At 43.5% G+C, this 23877-nt stretch overlaps 1 protein-coding gene across 3 annotated transcripts in view; it reads left to right on the top strand.

Annotated features, from left to right (window-relative positions):
* The window catches only part of sema6cb (semaphorin 6Cb), a 135058-nt gene that overhangs the window by 79872 nt on the left and 31309 nt on the right, over positions 1–23877 (top strand). For all 3 annotated transcript variants that reach the window (XM_079504244.1, XM_079504242.1, XM_079504243.1), the window contains 12 exons: positions 2537–2736; positions 4434–4548; positions 5892–5949; positions 13157–13213; positions 14766–14867; positions 18389–18479; positions 18921–19043; positions 19613–19701; positions 20021–20238; positions 20771–20902; positions 21288–21443; positions 23285–23461. In XM_079504244.1, coding sequence (XP_079360370.1) covers positions 2595–2736; positions 4434–4548; positions 5892–5949; positions 13157–13213; positions 14766–14867; positions 18389–18479; positions 18921–19043; positions 19613–19701; positions 20021–20238; positions 20771–20902; positions 21288–21443; positions 23285–23461 — 1460 coding nt within the window. In that variant the 5' untranslated portion in view covers positions 2537–2594. The remainder of the gene's footprint in view (positions 1–2536; positions 2737–4433; positions 4549–5891; positions 5950–13156; positions 13214–14765; positions 14868–18388; positions 18480–18920; positions 19044–19612; positions 19702–20020; positions 20239–20770; positions 20903–21287; positions 21444–23284; positions 23462–23877) is intronic.

The following is a 23877-nucleotide window of genomic DNA, read 5'->3' as shown; positions in this document are numbered from 1 at the left end:
TAGGCTGGTATTTCAGTGCATATGGCAAATCTTGCATAAGCTGTTCTTCACATTATGGTTGTATTGTTGGGCATGAGTCATCCCAACATTCTCCTGGCCACATTCCTTTGGCTAAATAGTTATACCCTGTGCATGTCAACGATCTCTGCTTTCTTTCACACAATTCTGAGTAATCCTAGCTTCTACACAGCACAATCCTCCATGTTAGTTACACTGTGTGTGGCGTTCTTTTTATTTTTATACATTTGTTTTGGGGCTTTTTAGCTGTGTTCAGACCTGAATATATACTGTATATTCGCTCGGTTCGCCCCGTTTGTGCCGCGCCAGGTCTCACAACTTCTCGTCTTTGCATTGACTTTGTATGTAATCACGCCGCTCTAACCATCCAAGTCTGAACGCACCTTTATGCCTTTGATTTACACGACTGTAGTCTGAGATGGGGTAAATGTTGGTGGGATCGGAACTCGAACCCTGCATTTGCAGCTTAGGTGCCCGGACCGCTACGCCAGCGGCTGGGGCCCGTGGCGTTGTGTTTGAGTGTAAAGTGACTTATTTCTGTATGTACTGTACAGTATGTGTATTGTGTAATATCTTTGGAATAGTGCTAGTTGTGCATGATCATTGAGACAATGTCATTTTGTTTTAGTTTTCATATCTGATGGGTAAGGTATAATAATCTAAGTTAGGAGATGATTTGGCCCTTGCTCTTTCCTTGAGTGTTTTGACAGCCCTCAGAGTTTTATCAAAGATTCATCATAATATAAATTGAGGTAATCTACGTTTAGGCAGGAGTAGTTATTGGCAAATCTGCTGTTTGGAAGAAAGCCACGAAGACAGACCACCTTTTGTGTAAAAAAAACAAAATTGAGCCTAATCCATTGGGTACCCAATATTGTCCTCATATATTGCCCTAGGCAGGACACACTGGCGGTTGTAATTCATGAAGTAAACACAAGCAGACATCATCCACTCCCCTCGATTTATGGCACTGTGATCATCGCCTGACCTCATCGCTAAATGCACTCGTCTCTCCTGAATCTAAATGAGGCAAACTGTTATCAATATTGATGACGGTTCATATCTCTCTTGACTTTGTTTTCTGCTCCCACTTAAAACCATGTGGCCCAAGTCCCATTGCCAGGTGACACAGTAGGCTACATAAATTCGATGTGGCTTGCAAGAATGCCTCTGAGGACTTACTGCTCTTACTGAATTGGTGTCGTGCTCAGGTCAGCGTGTTTTTAAAGTTGGCTTTAACAAATCGCTGTGCCATCCATCTGTTCCTGTCTCTTTCCTCAGATACCCAGCAGATGTGAACATTAGTATACGTTATCTAGACAATTTCAGACACAACGCTCTCCATGAGTTTCAATGACATAATTATGTTTCATCCCATTTATTCACAATAATCGCAAAAACAGCAATAAAGTAATGATAGTAAGTAATTTATTGTGTGTGTGTGTGTGTGTGTGTGTGTGTGTGTGTGTGTGTGTGTGTGTGTGTGTGTGTGTGTGTGTGTGTGTGTGTGTGTGTGTGTGTGTGTGTGTGTGTGTGTGTGTGTGTGTGTGTGTGTGTGTGTGTGTGTGTGTGTGTGTGTGTGTGTGTGTGTGTGTGTGTGTGTGTGTGTGTGTGTGTGTGTGTGTGGGTGGGTGGGGGGGGGGGGGGGGGGGTTTCTCTGGTTTGTTTCTTGCGCTCTTATTTGTCTTTTCCCCCACATTTCCTCTAAAGCACTTTTTAAATGTGCTCTATAAATAAAGTTGGAGTGTGTGTGTGTGTGTGTGTGTGTAACAGCCAACAGACCGTTAGTTAGTTGACTTTCTGTTAACCCAAGTCACTGGAGAATGGTGTAGGGCCAGATGTCATGGTGTTCCCTCAGAGGCAACAGTTTAATTGTGCTAAGTCACCTGTGAAAGACTAGAGGCTGTAGGACATGAGCCAGTTGTCCTGGTGGCCAGGACGCTTGTGGGTTGCCTCTTCTCTGTTGTTACCAGCCCCCACCTTCCCTAACATACATGTACGCTCACATGCACAACACATACGCACGCTGTATCATTTCTCACTTAGCCGTCTGTCTCACAGTCTCTCTGCCTATCTCTTCTTATATTTTACTTCTCTCTCTCAATCTCATATATTTAATGTATCAATATATAGACGTGTGCGCGTGTGCGCGTGCGACGTGCGTGCGCACTGTATACATTATATATACACACGTGTGTATGTCATATATATATATATGTCTGTCTACAGTCTCCCATCTAGCCGGTTCAGCTAACTCTCAATCAAAACCACCGCAATGGCATAAGGTGTTGCATGCTAATAAGAGCTTAGCTGCCAGCCTTAAAGTTGCTGCAGCCATAACTCAGTCACCTAATTATTATATGTAAATTTTTCTCTGTGATTAAAAGCCGTATTCACGTTTCAGGCTAATGTTAAAATGCTGCTGGGGGAGGGGTGACTGCTAGACAATGGTATTAATTCATAGCAATGCAAGGACTATGTTAACTTATTGGTTTGCTTTGTGTCTCATGTCCTATAGGCGGAGGTGTATCTGCTGTCGGCCATGTGTTTCTGGTGAGGTCCAGTCAGATGCCAACATGAGGCTGGTCCTCGGGTCGCCACGTCCCCTACTGCCAGCGCTCCTGGCTGTCACCCTCGCTGCCATCTTGCCACATCTGTCCTCAGGAGCCACTCCCTTTCCACAGGACCTGGAGCCAATCAGCGTCGTGGGAAGAGAGCGTAAGTCCCTGCTCTGTTGTGTTGCCATGGTTATCCCTCATGCAGAAGTAGCTGACGTGAAGTAAAGGTTAAACCCGATTTCATAGTACTACGTCACACGCAGAGGATAGCAGACCTACAAGCTCACAATGCTTTGCATCCGCAAGCTTGTAGGTCTGCTATTTGCACAGTGCGTGACACCGCCGTGCGACAGAGCATGAATTATTTTCCTCCAAAGGGGCAAATGTTTTGACTGGGTAGGTTTATTGACCTCATGAGTCATCACACCATTTCATTGGACCACCCAAGGAGCCCATCAACAGCGTCCAATCAATGGGACCGTCTGCAGAGCAGGTTGTGGCTGGTAAATGTGCTTTTCCATAATTGATTTAAGAGGTGGCTAAGACCAAGACCTGCACACTGTAATTGATCTATCTGGAAGAGAGTAACACAGCCATTAGCAGAAATAGCCACGCTAATAGTCCTATATGTGGAGCTCCATCCCAGGTGTAATGAGAACCATTTGTCATTACGGGTTAGAGCGGGTGACGGCGTGTCAGAAGGCCCTCACAACTCTGGAAGACGTCCATTACGTATGTTAATGCAGTAATATATTGCAAACGAGCCCAAAGCCTCAGATACCATGCCCCCTTTCTCCCCTTTGCACCCTTTTCTGAGAGGATCCAGGCTCCCAGTGCAGTCTCTCATTTACGACACTTATTGCTTAGCAGCTACAAACCACAGGATGCACATTGTACCGGAGAGAAAGTTCTTGCTGGATTTGAAGGAAGTGTAATAAGAGCTGAGAATGAATTAAAAGTCCTTGTTTTCAGAGGGAATGATAGTCGGGCGGGGCCAATAGGCAGGTGGATCCTCCCACCACAGTGAGGTCCATTGCTCCGCCATTAGCTCTTTAAATCTTTAAACAGTCGATTAAAGGATAATGGTTAGAGAAAATTAAGGCCCCTTCAGAAATAGTAATTTCACACCAAGACATAATTTTTGTTGAGTTTGCAAATTCAGCAGTGGTAGCCTAAGTGAGATGAGAGGCTGGAGGGTAGTTCTACCAGCCATTCAGGCTTAAGTAGCCTGAACCTGAGCATAATATCGCCTGGAACAAAGGGAGAGTGTGGGAGAGCTCACTGATGTAGAGTAGCTCCATGTTGGTAATGAGAATGCTGATTTTGATACTGATTGGAGCAGCAGACCTAAATGGAGCACGTGGGTCATGTTTGCTGAAAATGCTTACTGTCTGTCCTCCCACAAGAATGATGGAAGAAGAAAAAAAGGACAAAGCTGATTTTAACTTTTATTGCCATGCTAGGTGGCAGCAAAGGGTTGCTAACCCTTGCCAGCCGATCCAGTGATTTCCACCATTGTAGCCATCGACTATGATTAGCATTAGAACTTTGCATTAGAACTTTGGATGGATGGCGATTACCATGGACATCTATCAGCATTCTTGAAGACTCATAAGGCTAAGTTGTCTGTACTCAGATTTTAACCCATGACTTTGTGTCCCGAAGGCGAGAGCCCTACCTACTGAGCTAGAGCCATCCGGACACAATCAGTTGTTGTATTGTTAACTGCAAAATCATTCAAGAAGGCAATAAGCAAATGTACTTGTTAGCAGAGGGTCATTAGTCAGACGTTTCTAATATCCCAAGTGTGTCTTAAAAGCTTTCTTTACTTCTGCCCATCTTCCCTTCCCTGCACAGACTCCTACCTTTATCCCGGTTTCCAGGGACTAATGTCAGACAATGACACGGTCCGCCTAGGCTTGGATTTCCAGAGGATGCTGCGGATTAACCATATGCTCTACATTGCTGCCAGGTCAGTGACCAGCCATTATCCTGTTAACCAGTTCTCTATAAACAAGGCCAGATGTACACCATCTATCCTATAACCAGAGAGAGAACATGTGTATTATCATGCCTTGCTAGTTAGGGGGTGGGTGACGGTAGTTTGATGAAGGACACCTCTCATCGTAGATTAATTCATTTGGGACTATCACATCTCCAGTGTACTAATTTATGGTATCCCACCAACTATATTTATTCCTATTCTAAGCAGCAGTGATCACACCTGTACTCACTTACAATAGTCTTTGAGTCATTTCCAAGTGCACCAAATCCTTCAGTTCCCACCCACACTGCTGATGTAAAGGCGGTATTGGCAGCATCTTGACAAAATTCTTCAATAGCATCTCTCAGCCTGATTGCATTTAGCTCTTCTTGCAATCACGTTGCCATAGGTTAATTATCTAAAAAGTTTGAGGTCTCACCTCTACTTCCCATTTCATTGTGCAAAATACATTATGTTCCAATTTTGGCCCTGGGCCAAACTGCAACACTCTAGCAGCCAAGAACGGTGTCCAAAAAGGTATGGATATTCTTAATGCACCTAAGTGGACTTCATATTTTCCACAGATGCAAACAACAAAGTGCCAAGTTCACTGTGCAGACTAATTTATATTAAATCAATGCAGGGAAAACTTTTCGTGACTCTTTTTATTATTATTATTTTTTCTCAGGGACAGTTTTAATCTCTTGCTGAAAACCAGTCATGGTTTGCATGTTGTGCGAGTCAAACGGCTCGCTGATTCAATTTGATAATGTTAAAAACAAAACAATTTTTGTTTGGGAAGTAAGTTTCTTTTTTCAAATGTAATATTTATAAATATGGCATACTTTGCATTAAAAGTAATCACCAAGTAATGCGTTAATACTTTTGCATTATTCTTGTGTTACACCATCAAATTAAGCGTAAAAGGACTTGACATAAGTGTAGGAGGGGAGACTGAATGGAATTAAAAAGAAAGCCACAATGCTATGCGTATATAAAATGTCTTGGCTGTCATGGTGAAACACAAATTACTCAGAAGCTGCAGCACATTGGTGCAGGGTATCATTTTGGAAAAATCAAATCAGTCTAAATAAGCATCTGTTAGACAAACTGCTTTGTCACTCCTTAGTTTGCAGTTTCTGAAAGTAATGTGTATAACCAATCTGTAAGTGATGTTTTATATTACTATATAGTATTACCCCAACACAGAATGCATTAGAAAGGATATTTTGGTTGAGTCACTGCTCTTTGGAGGGTTGGGTTCAAAAGTCTCACTGCTGGAGTCCAAGGGGACCGTTTGTAATGCTGTCTTGACTTTTCATCTCTTCCAGGGACCATGTGTTTGCCATCAATCTTGCCACGTCTTCTGAGCAAATCACCCCACAACAGGTAAGCCAAAGGACCATGTGGCAATGTGCCATGTGCCCTACAAGACACTTGGGGTAAAGGTACTTTTATGGGGGTTATTTAATTTGTTCCGATCTTTGAATAATAGCATGCTTCTCTTTAATTCAATAGAAAAAAGTCATTTTCTGTTTGTCTCTAAATACGATCAGATTTTCTCCACGTCCACAAATTACTGAGTGAGGAAAATAAAATCAGTATCTGAGACTGCGAGAGTCATAGGTGAGGGCCGTTGGATAATGAGGCCATCATTTTTTTTATCACATACCCATTGCCTTATGAATGAACAAAGGGAAAGTAGCATTTGATTAACACTTTAATTCAGGGGTTCTCAAAGTGGGTCCCTGGGGGTCCCAGGGAGTCTCAAAGTGGATCCCTGGGGGTCCCAGGGAGTCTCAAAGTGGATCCCTGGGGGTCCCAGGGAGTCTCCAGCAAAATGAATCAAACTGTTTAATTTCACTACTATTTCACTGAGTAGAAATTAAACTAATGACATAATGTTTAAGGTTTCACAAATTCACTCTCTCCACTGTCCGTTATCAATCCACCTACAGCATAGACAATAATTGTAGAATTAATGACTAATGATTCTTCTCATGGGGGTCCCTGGCACAATTTGCTTTCAAATGACGGTCCGTAGCCTAAAATGTATGAATCTGGGGGTCCTTTTACATGAAAATGTTTGAGAACCACTGCGTTAATTGAATCAATTATAAAAGGTATGTCAAAAGCATTATGTATAAACGCATTATGTTAATGGTTTTGAAGCATACAGTGTGACTTAACGTGATTCCAATTAATGCTGCTAGAAAAAAAGCGTCCTTCGAGCGTATGTGCGTAGCGGGATGCACATGCAGATTAGACACACCTATGGACCGACATGCGGAAACAACGGTCGGACATGTGGTCGGACATGCGCTGCTGCTGTGCTTGCAGTTTGGGTTAGGTTAGGGTTTGAGGTAGGTTGTCGGTCTAATGACAGTCGGACCAATAGTATGTCTAAACTAAAGCCTATATGTGTATAAGGGTAAGTCAAAGTGTAGCATTTGGTGTTAGAGTAGAGGGTTTATTCCATCCCATGTAAGGTATAAAGTCATCTTTTCATTATAGCCTCAGAGTACACCAAAGTCAATATGGCCCTCTGAAGAAAAGGAAAATGCTGCCAACCCCTGCTGTACACTCTCAGTTTACTTCTAAATAAGACAAACATTCGTATTTAAGCTGAATTGACCTTGGTGGAAAGAAAACAATAGAGCTATATACCGTATTTTTCCAAATGGTATCCCGGGCTGTTAATATGCTAAATCGATTTGGACCCCATTGTTTATAAGGAACTAGGCTGCTAGTTGTAGTATAGGCCGTTATTTATTTTTTAATCGGGCCATTATTTGGTTACAGTTCCTGTCGAGCATGTTTTTTAGTGCAAAATTAAAAGGTATGATAAACATACATAGCAGGCAAAGTCTTTTGTCTTTTTGATTTAATATTGAGAATAGGGGAGCTTATAGGCAGTTACTGCTACTTAATTGATTTGACCCAGATTCGTTCAAACAGACTGGTAGCACAGCTGTGTAAAATTCTAATATTATATATATTTTAAAAGGCTGTCATATACTCAAATATTCAAATGAGGTTTGGCCTTATAGATCAAAAATACATGTGCTCAGTTTTTTAATTAATACATTTGCAACTATTTGAATAAAGGTTGTACATCAGTTTACATCAGTGAAATTAAATGCTGGGAAAATCCCTAATTGAGAGAATGCAGGCCTAACAAGCCACCACAGCTCATGAAATATAGGCTGCATGGCTAACAGGGCTTATAGTGCTTACCCTACCATCTCTCTCCTTTCTCTGGCTCTATGACTTATACACCCATGAAAAATGTAAAATATAAATTTCATTGAGTATAGACCATTTGGAATTATACCGATCGGTTGAGATTTGGCTGATTATAGCACAAGTTAGATCTCAACTTTTTGGCGACGGGCCATTGCTGAGGATTGCAGTGGTGGCGGTGTTTTACCTATACTTGTGAGGACCTCTGCTTGGATTCATGGTGAGTGCACACCGAAAAGACTCAAAATAGTAAGCTCACAACGCCGGACATTGCTGTTCCTTAGAGTGGTTGCACCGCCCAAAAAAGTCTGTCCTGTCTTGAATTGAAACGGTGCCTGCTGCCTGTGTGTGAGCCTGTGAGGGGAGGGGGGAGGAGCAATACCACTGCACTGAGCGACATGCAGCCGCTCTATACATCTCCGTACACGGGTGTATTACCGGATTTGCCTGCAGAGGAGACCATCGGCCATTATTTTAGCAATCTCTATGATAGCCCATGTTAATGTATTATACAATGGCACATATGCAGTCGTTGGAAGTGGTCTCCCTACTTACTACTCGTGTTGACAAATTACAAAACTTTTTTTTTAATTGTATGAGTTATTGTATGAGTTAGGCAAACAAACATGAGGCCGATTTGAAAATTGTGGAGTGTTGTCCTTGGTATATGGCTGTATACAAGATATTTTGAGGGTATATATATATATATATATATATAGCAAATGGCAGCATGAGACTTATTTTAGTTTAATTTAAGTTCTCTGCCCAACACACCATACTGTAGTGGGACTGCCCCATTCACAGGCCCCCACTACAGTAGGCCCCAGTGCAACCACGCTGCCTGCACTGTATATATCTACGCCACTGAACCCATAGGCTTCACGCTTGCAAATTTTACTTGATGAGTGAACGTGTAGTCCTCATGAAACATTAATGCAGTCGCTTCCTTCTTGGGTTTTGCATGAACACTGTATGAATTATTTATACTGTACATGCATTCTTTTCCCATATAAAGTTTAATTTAAAAGTCCCTCTCGGTTCTCAGTCAGCTCAGCTCAATGGGCCAAGTACCCAAGTTCCACAACTACGCATGTGCCATCTCATTCAGGTGGCAGAAATTCTTTTGGTTCACTGAATGAAACTTCATAGGCATCGTTTACTCCCTGGAGTTCATGGGGGCGACACACTGCCTGGCAGTAATTGCTGCCTTAGCAGCTACACTTTCTGCCTCCTTGAGCAAGCCAGTGAGTGCATAGTTGTAGAGTTGTGGTTGTACTGTCACTTTAATATAATACCAACTAAAGATGTATAGGCTATAATATATAATATTACACTGCTTCGTTGGATGCTTGATTCTGATTGGTCAATCACTGAATTCAGCAGTGTGTTATTGCTGAATAATGAACACTGAGCTCAACAACCGACCACTGTCTAATGAAAGGCTCAGAGCACCTGCTCATACCAATCTGTCCTTCTTGATTTACAATTTACAATTTACAATTTAGGCATTTAGCAGACGCTCTTAATCCAGAGCGACTTACAATAAGCAAGAACAAAAGCATGGGAATACATCACATATGTAAAAAGCATTTATCGCGAAACATGCGTAAGCTAAGAACGTGACTAGAACATATCTATATAATGACACTATACATATAAACTATAACTAGAACATATCTATATAATGACACTATACATATAAACTACACATATATGCTATACTATGCTGCACATATATACTATGAAGTGCTATGACTACTATACACTATATACTATGAAGTGCTATGACTACATACAATGCACTTATTGTGCTGTCTACATGACATGCTATAAGTCTGTTTCAAATGCTATATAAGTCTAAGAAGTGCTGTCTAAGGGGGGTAGGGTAAGTGCTATGGGCCATGATGGAGTCTGAAAAGGTGGGTTTTCAGACTACGGCGGAAGATCGGGAGTGATGCTGCAGTTCTGATTGCAACGGGAAGTGCATTCCACAGTTTTGGGGCCAGAAGGGAGAAGAGTTTGGGACGTGTGGAGCGTTGTCCCGGCGTTTTTAGTGAGGGTACTTCCAGCTTCCCTGCGTTGGCTGATCTGAGTGCGCGGGAGGGTTTGTAGGGTTCAATCATGCTGGCAAGATATGGGGGAGCCATACCTTTGGTTGCTTTAAATGCCAACATCAGAGTTTTGTATTCTGTGCGGGCAGCGACCGGGAGCCAGTGCAGGGAGCGGAGCAGGGGGGAGACATGTGAGAATTTTGGCTGGTTGAAGACCAAGCGAGCTGCGGCATTTTGGATCAGTTGGAGAGGCTTCAGTGCACATGCCGGTAGGCCAGTAAGGAGAGAGTTACAATAGTCAAGTTTTGACAGGACTGTTGTCTGGATTAGGAGCTGGGATGATTCCTGGGTGAGGAACGGTCTAATTCGTCGTATGTTATAGAGTGTGAACCTACAGGATCGAGTGACAGCTGTGATGTGAGTTTTGAACGAGAGCTGACTGTCCAGGACAACACCAAGGTTCCTGGCTGTTGGGACAGACGTTACCAGGGCGTTGTCTACGGAAATAGTTAGCTCCCGCATCGGGCAGGACTTAGCTGGGAAGAAGAGAAGCTCAGTCTTGTCTGGGTTCAGCTTGAGGTGGTTGGAGGACATCCACTGTGAGATGTCAGCCAGGCAAGCAGTGATGCGCTCTTCCACCTGGGTGGCAGAGGGGGGGAAGGATAGAAACAGTTGTGTGTCATCGGCATAACAGTGATAGGATATATTGTGAGCAGAGATGATAGTGCCAAGGGATTTTGTGTACAGTGAGAAAAGGAGGGGACCAAGTACAGATCCCTGTGGGACCCCAGTTTGGAGGGTTCGGGGGGATGATAACAGACCTTTCCAGGAGACCTGGTAGGTCCGGTCGGTGAGGTAAGAGGAGAACCACTTTAGTGCCGTCCCGCCGATGCCTAGATCCGCTAGGGTGTCTAGGAGCAGCTGGTGGTTCACTGTGTCAAATGCTGCTGATAGGTCTAGGAGAATCAGGACTGCGGAGTGGGAAGCAGCCTGGGCAGCATGTAGTGCTTCTGTGACTGCCAGCAGGGCAGTTTCTGTGGAGTGGGCCTTTTTGAATCCGGACTGGTTGGGATCCAGCAGGTTGTTATGTGAGAGATGGAGAGAGAGCTGGTTGGAGACAACACGTTCAATGATTTCTTTTGCTGTTTCCAACATGCAATGGTGCAGAGGGCATTCCATAACTGGGGGTTGTCCGATTTTGCAACAACATTTTTGGATTTATTTTGGCAGAAATTTTGTGAATTTCAAGACAAAACAATGCCAACACAGCAAGAAAAATTCCTGGCTGTGGCTCAAGGGCACAAAGCAGCTACAGGGTCTGCCTGCAGGCTGCTTACTGCATAGCCTACATGCTGAGACATCCGGCCTCTTCTTAATGGTTGACAATGTAGGCTATTCAACTAACTTCGTGATTTGGACATGGATTCAACTGTTCACTCTTTGTTTTCAATCGTTTTAAAAAAGTTCCCAAAGATCCAGGCTACGACTGTCACGTTACCTAATCACGTTACCTTCCGTATTCCCATGAACAGTGTTCTGGTTGTCATGACAACGCAGAGCGTTTGTCTCAGGACACACAGCGACCTGGCATAAAATATTGCAGTTGGCAAGAAAATCCTTCGTTTTGTTACCTTTGGGTGAATTTATAAATGTCTTTATTAACCCATTTAGACCTGAATGTCATATTATAGCTTTTAACCCATTTTGGGCGGGAACCCCTTTTGGTGTTTTAACTAAGCATTATGTTATACTTTAGCTATTCAAAAATAGCAGATCTACAAGCTCATAGCGCGCCACCGAGTGGCGCGCTATGAACTTGTAGGTCTGCTATTTTTGAAAAATCGTAAAAATGCGGCACAAATCTTTGAATATATATTCTTTCAGAGCGAACGTTTTTTTTATTTCGACGTCAGGCCTGAATGGGTTAAGTCGCTGTATAATAAGGCTAATTGACAGCGAGCCAGTCAGGATAATAAAGACCCCTCTGCTTCGTGCCGGGGTCTAATCAATATTAATCATCCTGTCAAGGTATATTTCCCAACACTGTCCGGCTCGCCGTTAATTATCCCTTGCATAACACGCTGATCAATGTATCAATATTTGATGCTAATAAAGTAAGAGTTGCCTGGCTTGAGAATATTGACTTTTGTTTTGGTAGAAAGAAGTGACATTGTTGGAGCTCTACAATGTTAATCCATCTTTTTCTAAGCAGTGTTCAAGAGAAGTGTTCATGCATCTTTCAGCCATTCCCATCTAATTTGATGAGAACTGAGTATAAAATTAATGAAGACTCTAGCCATATGCCACTTGAGAATTTTGACTTCCCCATCCTTTCTGTGCCAGAAAGTACTGTCGTAGTGCTTGCTCTTTGTCGTATGTATATCGGTTTCTGCGTATTGGCTAAATTTCAAACCAATTTCCTGTCTTTTTCACCACATGCCCATCTGCATTCTCCCCTTCACTGATCTCCAAGGGCCTGGGTGGGCATAAGTCATTATTAGTAAACCAAATCGAGCGTGGAAGAGGGAGGGCTTATATTACCATAGCGCTGACTCCTAGAGAATCCTATCAGATCTTCAAGAGCGAAAGTCTCACTGGAGACACTCCACTGCAGGCCCAAGAGGGGAGCAGGGGGTGGGTTTAAGAATCCCAGAAAACAGACACCTTCATAATACTCTGCTGCTGAGAATGATTGGTACAGTACCTTATTCCCTGCAATTTCCCAGAAGTCCTTGGTGGTTTTGATAAGCCCGGAGGGCCGGTGGTCAGTAAATCACCCTGCAGAGATGGCATTGAATTGAAGCCACCAGGCAGTGCATTAAACCTTCAACCAGGCCACCTTGTTAACACACTGATGGATATACCTGTTATTGCCCCCCCCCTCAGATCGTGTGTGTGTGTGTGTGCGTGTGTGTGTGTGTGTGCGTGTGCGTGTGCGTGTGCGTGTGCGTGTGCGTGCGTGCGTGCGCGCGTGCGTGCGTGCGCGCGCGCGCGCAGACATAATTAATTAACGGTTTATCGCATGATGTTAACCTGCCGTTGATTTTTTTTTAATTATTATTATTTATTAAGGCACCATAATGTTTACGTACTTGCTCACTGACAAACTATGAAGGCCGCCCCAGGCATCTGTGGTATTTGTCTGTTTGTTTTTCAGACAGTTTAGTGAAGTTAATGAGATTTTCATCACAGCTGTCTTCCTAATAGCACGTGAACGGTTGGGAGCAAAATAGTGTGTGTGTGTGTGTGGGGGGGGGGCTGCTGTCTCTGAGCTGACAGTTGGCTGTCTGTTCATTTTTCAGAAACTGACTTGGAAGACAAAGGATGTGGAAAAGTGCACAGTGAGAGGGAAGAACAGCGTGAGTATGACTGCCTTCCTCACCACCTCTACTTCTCTCATTCTACCCTTTTTCTGTCTATCGTGCTCTTCTCTGACTGTCATAGAGTGAAGTTTGTGATATGGTATGCATAGCTATCAGAATAGGCATCACTAGACATACAGTAGGTTAGAGGTTCTGCCTCCCCAGAATGATTGGTGTATGTTGTCTGCTGTTAACCTAAGCCCTATACACTTCATTGTATGATGAATAGCAAAAATAGACAATCTACAGTATACGGTACGTTGTGAGCTTGTAGATCTGCAAAAAAAAAATCATCTTTTTCATTTCTAGAAATGTGTGAAAGATTTGGAGAATTTCCTAGTTTTTGAGAATTCTTGACTATGCCCAAAATAGCGACACCAGAGTTAAAGTGGTTAAAGTTTTTAATATAGATTTAATTTGAATTACATTTAATTTTTGTATACTATAATTATTTTATGTTATATAATTGATATTGATGTACCTGTGATAATTACATTGTTATTGGCAGCACGATTCAAGGGTTTAGAAGTGTGACACAGCAGGAAGATCAGTACAGCCGGTGATGGGCAGGCGCAGAGGCGCACAGAGGTCGGCGGCCTGTAGTTAAACCTTTTTGCGTGGCGTGCTATTGCGCAAATCCCCGTCGGTCCAATAAAAATGAGAAGTCAAGCTGGAGAGAATTGTGGAAAAATGCTGGATGAACTCATTTTGGCGGTTTCTGATTTAATGTCATGGAAATTGTTTCTTTCCAGTGGAGATTAGTGATATGGCTAAAATGGCAACTGTATTATTGTTGCTGTCGGGCAGAAACCATCTCCATATTTTAACTTTGTGTTTTTTCGTAAATGACTCCCCTACTTGATCATACTACAGTGTCACACAAAAGTAGCATATCTAGATCTGCTATTTGTTTTATTTGAATCCTGAAGAGTAACAGTTTTGGATATATGAGGTTTCCACCGACAGAGATGATATTCACACAGAATACTTTTAATGAGTCAAATATACACAACCTCGACAGGTTACCTCCACATTTCCAGCTAATTATAATGGCTACCTATTTCCTATACAGTGATTACTCCTCTGCTTACTAACTGCAGACCCATGTGCTCTCTTCAAAGTGTATATGTTGTCTTTGTTGTATAATCAGCGACATCAGCAAGATTTAAATAAGTCTCCATATGTGGACATGTTACGTCTGTTAAACCCACCGTCCACTCACCGTCCACCCACAAGGCAATTCTTATTATACTGTAGGAAGTCGGTTTGCCTATGATGGCATGTTTAAAGTATAGACGCCATGTACAGGAAGTGGTTAACTATACAACAGGACCTCAGAATGAATGACAGTTCCCTGGCTCTGGCTGACTGAAAGGAGGACAAAGCAGACAAGCTTATACCGTCCAGCATGAAAGTAAGCTAGCTTTTGTCTGGCTGGTTTTGTTTGTAAGACCTGCTGACATCGTGCAGCTGGTGCACTACAAGCTGATATGGACCATGGACCTCATCACTGTGGTCATGTAATAACCAGATGTTTGCCTTCTGATAGGATGAATGCTACAACTACATCAAAGTGCTGGTACCACGAAATGACGAGACGCTGTTTGCCTGTGGCACCAATGCCTTCAACCCAACCTGCCGTAACTACAAGGTAAAGACTATGACATACCTGTAACACTGTATTCTGCCTCCATTGTGAGATTACCAAAAAAAGAGTTTTACAAATAATAAATCATCAGTTATGTATTGCTGTATATTGAGAATGTGGGTATTTGGTTTACCTAATTGGAACAATTATTTAGTTGAATAATTGTAATGGCAAACAAAAAACATGATGGAGTGCTACAGAATTTATGCAAAAGTACAATTACCAGGCAGGCCCATTAAGTCAAATAACCCAGACATTTTATTAATGTCTTGCATGGTAAGATAACTTCTACAGTTCTATGTTAATGGGATAATATATTGCTCCGAAAGAGCAATCTGCTGACAGAGCACAAGATAGTGGCTGATAATGGCAATATCATGACAGACTCTTTTCACACAATTGAGAAATGCTGCCAAAAGCAAGATAAAAGACACTAAAAAGTTAACTTGCCTCAATCCTACACTGTAAAATTTGGAGTGTTCATTTAAGTCTGAGAGTGTAAACATACATTCGTAAGGATAAATCTTTAAATTCTCGGAGTAAAATTGTAATAAAATTACTCGTCTCACAGCGCAAGTGATTAATAACACAAGAGAGATTGGAATAGCCGAAAGCATACTCTATAAGGAAAAGCATGGTTTTTCAGTTTGCTCTTGTAACAGTACTGCACAGATAAGTCCAAAGTCATGATAACTCTGTCGAACAAAATTCTGCGGTAAAAGCTTGATTCTACTACAGAGGTGACATCACAGGTTTGGACCAGGAGTCACTGCAGGCCCTTAGTAAAGGGGGTTGGTTGGGGGCCAGGAGTCACTGCAGGCCCTTAGTAAAGGGGGTTGGTTGGGGGAGGAACACGAGTCACTGCAGGCCCTTAGTAAAGGGGGTTGGTTGGGGGAGGAACACGAGTCACTGCAGGCCCTTAGTAAAGGGGGTTGGTTGGGGGAGGAACACGAGTCACTGCAGGCCCTTAGTAAAGGGGGTTGGTTGGGGGAGGAACACGAGTCACTGCAGGCCCTTAGTAAAGGGGGTTGGTTGGGGGAGGAACACGAGTCACTGCAGGTCCTTAGTAAAGGGGGTTGGTTGGGGGCCAGGAGTCACTGCAGGCCCTTAGTAAAGGGGGTTGGTTGGGGGAGGAACACGAGTCACTGCAGGCCCTTAGTAAAGGGGGTTGGTTGGGGGAGGAACACGAGTCACTGCAGGCCCTTAGTAAAGGGGGTTGGTTGGGGGAGGAACACGAGTCACTGCAGGTCCTTAGTAAAGGGGGTTGGTTGGTGGCCAGGAGTCACTGCAGGCCCTTAGTAAAGGGGGTTGGTTGGGGGAGGAACACGAGTCACTGCAGGCCCTTAGTAAAGGGGGTTGGTTGGGGGAGGAACACGAGTCACTGCAGGTCCTTAGTAAAGGGGGTTGGTTGGTGGCCAGGAGTCACTGCAGGCCCTTAGTAAAGGGGGTTGGTTGGGGGAGGAACACGAGTCACTGCAGGCCCTTAGTAAAGGGTGTTGGTTGGGGGAGTCACTGCATGTCCTTAGTAAAGGGGGTTGGTTGGGGGAGGAACATGACACCTACAGCATATAAATCACAAGGCAGGAGGAGTGGGGTAGAGCCAAGAGGAAACTAAGTCATTCCACATTGTCCCACACAAAAGACTTGCTTCCTCCATTGACTCACCGTGGTACAGAGACACTGATTTACACTTAAACCACAGTCTGGAAAAAACATGCACGAGATGACTGTGCAGACAGCTGGAGAAAGTGTTAGGAAATGTAAATCATATCACGCTCTCTGTCTCCGAGACTCCACAGAGGGAGGACAAAGCAGAATGGGAATGAAATCGAGATAGTGGGGTGGTCGTGTGTTTGACACATACACCCATCCGTGCGTGTGTTGTCATGCACACGTACGCCGGTGTCTGTTTTTTTCAAAGACAGACAGGGGTGTTGGGGTCAAAGGCATGAATGGGTGTTCAGCCACGGAGACACCACATCGTTGACCAGTAAGCTAAGCCAGCTGGGCCAGAATACAACTCGGAGGTTGCGATCAGCATGTCGCTGTAACCTAAAGGTCAGATATGAGGTACCCAATCAGTGTCTCCATCTGCCCAGTATGGCAGCTATGAGCGGGGCAGCATTCATGAGGTAACTCGGTAAACACACACAAACATAGATGCCCAAAACGCACATGCTAGCTCGGGGCTTCATATCATAACATCTTTAGGTGTTTGCCTTATTGTCTTTATCTGTACCGTATTTATCTCTCTGGATGTTCTGCAAGTCCCTCATCCAGTTTTGAGAAGGTATTTTTAAATACAACATCCAAGATAAAAGTAATTCACTAACACACCAGGAGTGTTCAAATTTACTTTTGTCTTATATTCATAACATTGGAGCAAACAACTAATTTCTTCAGGTTTGCTCTCCTGAAGAGCAAACCTGAGGAAGCCATGATGCAAAAAGTGTCTATAAGAGTTAAATTAAAGTTGATCTGAACACTTCTTGTGTACACTGGATTATTTTTTATCTTGAATGTTGTATTGTTCCTGCTCTAGCATGGCAGTGCACAGGCCACCCATACCCACATCTTTATTATTTCACCTCACTTGACCTTGCCTTGTATCTGATCACTTTTACTGTATATCACAGTCTGATGGCATATTCCTACTTGGTATCGGTGTGGAATCTGTTAGTGGTATCATTGGGTTATAATAGCAATGCCATAAACATCGGTAAGCCAGAGATACACTAACACAAAGCCATGTGTTAATGACCAGCTTGCATTTCTCCATGTGCACACGCGTGTCACCTTTTCACCACCAAGTGCTGAATGTGCTTTGACTTTCCCTCAGAGACACACACCACCACACACACCACACCTTCCTCTTTCACTCACCCTTGCACGCACACACGCACACGCACACACACACACACACACACACACACACACACACACACACACACACACACACACACACACACACACACACACACACACACACACACACACACACATAAATACATACACACGCCCACACACACACACACAGTTGGGAGTCTGGGACTACCCTTTATTGTTGTGGGTGAGGTTTACAACCTTGTTAACAGCACGTCCAAAAATAGCACCTAAAATATTTGTAGTCAAGATAGAGTAGGTGCTCTCTGTACAGTGGCATGACTTAAAACCAACACGCCTCTGTTATGAAGTCGGCGCGTATACAATACATCTAATAAAAGTAATCTTTATGACGCATGTGCTGCCATTCATTGACACATTTATTTGTTACGTATCCTTTGCAGTTAGCCACAATACAACACAACACAATAAGGACTTTGAGGTGAATAGATTTTGCAGCTGAAGGACAATAACAGCTACAGGGTTTACAAGCGTAAACGTAAATCCACTAGTTTTGGTACATGTATTACAATGGTGGCCGTGTCTTTTATGTCCTGATGCATAATCTATGGAGTTAGCATTAAACTCCTACAATGGGCCATATAAAGTGTTCCCTTGCTGTTGTGTACTTTCTAACCCAGATGTCCACACTGGAGCAGGATGGAGAGGAGGTAGTAGGACAGGCTCGCTGTCCCTTTGAATCACGCCAGTCCAACGTTGGCCTCTTTGCTGGTGAGTGCAGCAGGTCACAGGCTCATACATGACGCATGCTATTGTGTGATTATGCGTCGTGTGACCTCTGAGCATGATGGAAAAGCAGGTTGGTCCCTTGTCAGCCTTCAGATACGTTACAGGACAAGTTCATCCAGGAGAAGGCAACTGACATACCAGTCAGTCCAGGGGCCTGGAGTAGGGGGGCTTTGCAATCTGATAGCCAGCCAGACCTGCATTCAATCCTGCCAATTTTCCAGTGACATTTACGCAAAGTTCATATCGAGTGTTATCAAGAACGACAAGCTCCTCCTACATCTGTTTCATTCTCTCCCTCTCTAAAGGGCAATAAAAGTCAACTGTGACTAAAATAGATACTTGAAAGAAATTGTTTTTCCTTGTGATCCCTGGAAATGTACCTACTATGACACTTTTTTCTTTTACCCTTCTTTCTCCACTCAGGTGGCGATTTCTACTCAGCCACCATGACAGACTTCTTAGCGAGCGATGCAGTGATTTACCGCAGTCTGGGAGAAAGCAGCCCCGTTCTTCGCACCGTCAAATATGATTCCAAATGGCTGCGAGGTGAGACTCCAGTGTTGTAATAACTCTAGAATATTAAATACGTCCTTAAGCTCCAAGCACTGAGTTGTTGAGGTTTTATGCTCATATGCAGCAGCTAATTTCTTTTTTGTTTGTTTTTTATTTGTTTTTCATTTTACATAATGTATCAACATCTTGCACACACGCACATGCACACACACACACACACACACTAATCTCAATATTTTGGGTAGGTTCCTCAGCACTAAACCTACAGCATACTATTGTTAATAATACTACAGTACCATTGAGATATTTTAGTTAGTCTAGTGTTGCACTCATTGGAAAATTCTGGACAAGAGCATCGGTTAAATGTCTGTACTGTATAATATGTAAGCATATCACGTCTCTGCTTGGAAAACAAAACTCTTTTCTACAATAATATTCAAAATTGTTCTATAAGATCATGCTGTTCAAAATTAATGTTTGTGTTTGCCAGCAAGCAAACCTCCTCTCCTCTCCTCCTCTAATATGCATTCAATGTTGTGTTGAATACAAAGCAGCGCTGTCACTTTGTCACTATTACATTCTTCCTCTCATGTCCCCCTCAGAGCCTCATTTTCTTCATGCCATCGAGTACGGGAACTATGTGTACTTTTTCTTCAGCGAGATTGCGGTGGAGTACACCACACTTGGAAAGGTGAGATGGTCTTACTATTCAAGACCATGCAGCTACAGTATAGTACACACCAAAACATGTTGCCAAGTGACACACCTGCACTGTTGTTCCCTGCACAGGAATGAAATCAGACCAGATCAGGTGGAGCGCAAAAACACACACGCACACCCATGAGGCTTTTTGTAATTGCAGTCAGGTGTTCTGTGTGTATACATTTTTGCAGTGGTAAACATGCAGGTCTGTCGTCACTGGTTGTGCTGGCTCCCTGTCCCTCAGGTGGTGTTCTCCAGAGTGGCACGTGTGTGTAAGAATGACAATGAGTTCCTTTCCCCTCCCTCAGGTGGTGTTCTCCAGAGTGGCACGCGTGTGTAAGAATGACAATGGAGGTTCGCCGCGGGTTCTGGAACGCTACTGGACGTCATTCCTCAAAGCCAGGCTGAACTGCTCCGTCCCTGGCGACTCCTTCTTCTACTTTGACGTGCTGCAGTCGCTGACTAATGTACTGCAAATCAACCACCGGCCCGCAGTGCTGGGCGTCTTCACCACGCAGGCCAACAGGTGAGCCGGGCCACTGAGGCGGGCAATACCCTTACACTTTTAAATAGATACTGTATAGAGGCCGGTCCTGTTTGTCTGTGTCCTTTGAATTCTTGTAAAATGATCTGTGGTGTGTGAGTGGGTTTTTGAGGTGGGTGGGGGAATTGATTTTTTTTTAGGCATAGTCAACCTCTTGAGGCATTGATATTATGTTTTGTTGTTTCTTTAATCTATATGTATGTAGGTATATATGGGTGCACACACAGTATATCTACTGTACTAGAGGGTTCAGGACGCTATGCAGCCCTCACACCTACATCCAACTGATGTATCTGAGTCATAGTGTCGGTGTCATAGGGGCTTTGTCAGAATACCCGGTGCAATAGCGTAAGCGAGTAGCCATGATGAATAGACCTTGTGTGTTAACTAGCGCGCCACCGTCACATGTTTTTTTCTTTTTCCGTGTTAATACAAATAACAATAACATTGTTTTTGAGAAATTTAATTTATAATAACAATAATAACAATTCAGTAAACATCTCCCTTTCCTTAGTATAACGGGCTCAGCGGTGTGTGCCTTCTACATGGACGACATCGAGAAGGCCTTCAACGGCAAGTTTAAGGAGCAGAGGAACAGCGAGTCTGCATGGACGCCTGTGCCTGAAGAACAGGTACCCAAGCCCAGGTGAGTCACATCATTGAAACACGTCATAGGTCATAAACAATAAACATTTACAAGTTGTCTTCTTGTCTTTGTAGTGTTCTAAACAATGTAATTTGTGTATAAAATATTAATTAAATGAAAGAAAAAAAGAAAACATCATTTTCGTATGCAATGGAGGGTGCAGATGCTACTGTCATTGTCTTGTACATACATCACTGAACAAGAAACCACTTTTGCACCAGCCTCCTGCAGACGTGCCCCTACACAAACACACACACAAACACACACACACACGTTGCGGGCGTGAGTGAACTCCCTCTGAAAAGAAACAGCTGCAAGTGTTTTTACATCTGTGTTCCTAGAGTTGGATTCCCTCCTGACAGTCTCCTGCATTGTCATTTCACAGACCGGGCTGCTGTTCTGGAGACGGCTCAGCAGCTGCCTACAAGTCCTCCACCACCTTCCCAGATGAAACCCTGACCTTCATCAAATCGTACCCACTAATGGATGAGTCAGTTCCTTCAGTCAATGACCGTCCCTACTTCACACGCACAACGAGCAGGTACAGAGAGATGGATACATGTAGGGGTATTGCTTCCTCTTTGCTTATTTGAGGGACGCTAGCCAATGTCAATTTCAGTTTGGAGCTTATGGTAGTTGGTAGGGGGGGGGTTACACAAAGTCTCTGTAGACTCTAGCCACATGTTAGACTCATTATTAGCCATCACAAACTGTTACTACAGTACCTGTAGTCAATCCTTTGAGAGAGGAGAAATATCCTTAATAGAATCAACACATAACGGTAATTAAACATAGCAGAGGTACGGTCGTGTTTCAGCTGGATACGCTGAGCAGAAATTACCAATTGGGTCTAAAACATATTTTTAAACGGGTGATACATTGTGTTGCGTATGTATGGCTGCTGTGCATGTGTTCTGTTCTATTCTGAAACGTCCCTCACACACTGGGGCTGTGATTGCTATTGATGAGTGAAGTCGGGTGTAACACACAACCTTGTCCCTCATTAAAACCCATTAGATTTATTCACAATGTGGAAACGGATCGATTGCCTCCGTCATCAAAGAGCAACCTCGCCAGCATGAGAATCCGTTTTCTAAAGCATTGACCTGACCTGCAGGGAACTCTCATGCGAGAAAGTCATTGGAATATGTGTGTGGGTGTGTGAGATATTTGAGAATGCAGGCATGTAATACATACACACACACACACACGCACACGCACACGCACACACACACACACATCCCAGACAGACAGACACCCACCCACATGCACACACTGATCACAAACACACACATACACTTTTACCCACAGCTCCCTGCCACGGCTCCTGAAGCGGAGCCAGCCTGACAGCCAACCAGGCGCTGTGGTGGCTCCCACACTGGGGAAGGTGCGCTGTATCACATCTGGCGCCAAAACATCATCTGCTTCGTCGCTCCCCGGAGAGGAGCTGAATAAATTAAATCTAGCCAAGGGCGCGCATCGCTCAATAACGGCGAGGCACTGCATCGCCATGCAAGTTTAGTGACTGTGGGCAAACACCCCTCACCCCAACCTTGGTGGAAAACCAGCTTGGAGGGACTGTTAAAAAGGAGGCACATAGTGAACCTTGCACCGATGTCCTTATGAAAGGACACATTGGAATCTGATAGGCCTGTGTAGCACCGCTCACACAGAGATCAGAGAAAAACAGTGAAAGTGCTCTCAATGTAGTTTCCCTGATCCTTGTAGTGTGACAGGTGAATTGGAGGGATAGGTACATAAATGGATTGATGCTCAGTGAAAACAGGAATTGTTGTGTAGAAACGCTCAAAGGGCTCATAGAGAGATCACTGACGAACAGAAAGGAATCTCGCTGTGGTTCGGTTTCCTACAGATAAGGAAAGGATATAAATGGTGGATGGGAAAATGGATATGGCACGATAACCAGTTATGAAAGCTTGAGGTTTTGGTTTTTCACTCTTACGAAATGACAATGATGTTAACAAGGAAACTTTTCCTCTACATCTAAAAAAAGATTTTCAGGGAAAAAAATGTCTCTTGGGGTACATTGCTGCCCGGTTTGTGCATTTACCACACAATCGCGGTTTGTGCATTTGTCACGCAGTTGCAACATCCCTGGTTTGTTTCCAGCTAGGGACCTCTGTTGCATGTCACCCCACCACTTTTTTAATGCATACTGCTCAACTGTATGTTGATCATACTGGTTGAAAACTATTTCAAGGAGTATATTAAAGCTTTTACAAATGTGTCTGCTGTTTCCAATTAGCACATACTTGACGATTCGACTCCATATCCCGTCAAATTCAAATTTCTTGTGCATGCTGTGTACTATGCTGTGTAATATTATAATATGGAATCTTTTTTTGTATTTTTGTTTTCCAGATTTAAATTGACCCAAATTGCTGTGGACACGTCAGCTGGGCCATATAAGAACCACACCGTGTTGTTCCTAGGTTCAGAGAACGGCCATGTGCTGAAGATCCTGGCCAGCACTCAGGGCTCCAACGCCTCCTTCAGCACCCAGCTCCTAGAGGACATCGACGTCTACAATCCAAACAAGTCAGAAGATCACTCATATAACTTATTTTAGTTTGGGTTTTTGGTTTCTGTCACGCTGAGACTCGCTAGAAACATGTCGTCCCCAAGTTTCCCTATGGTTGCCACACCTGACATGCGCTCCTCTCTTGTGCTGCCCGTCATGTTTTTTAGTGGTAATATGCACAACATTTGTTTGCCGCTTTCCAAGGCGTTCTTTTAAATCAACTTTCCTGTAGCAACATAGTCCCATAGTCCTTCTTTTATTATTTGCTTTGTTCTTTTTTTCAACCTACATTCTACTGTCACTCTTTCATCTCCTCCTCCTTTTGCTTTTTCAGAACAGTCACTCTCTGTGTCTGTTCTGCCTCAATATGCTCTGCCCACCCTTTCTCTAGTCTATTGTCAGACTTTGCATCATATATTGGAAGCCGTTTGCA

The sequence above is a fragment of the Electrona antarctica genome (assembly GCF_951216825.1).
Source record: "Electrona antarctica genome assembly, chromosome: 6".
In the NCBI taxonomy this organism is placed as follows: Eukaryota; Metazoa; Chordata; class Actinopteri; order Myctophiformes; family Myctophidae; genus Electrona; species Electrona antarctica.
Note: the sequence above shows the minus strand (reverse complement) of the source record. Positions and strands in the feature narration are given on the sequence as shown.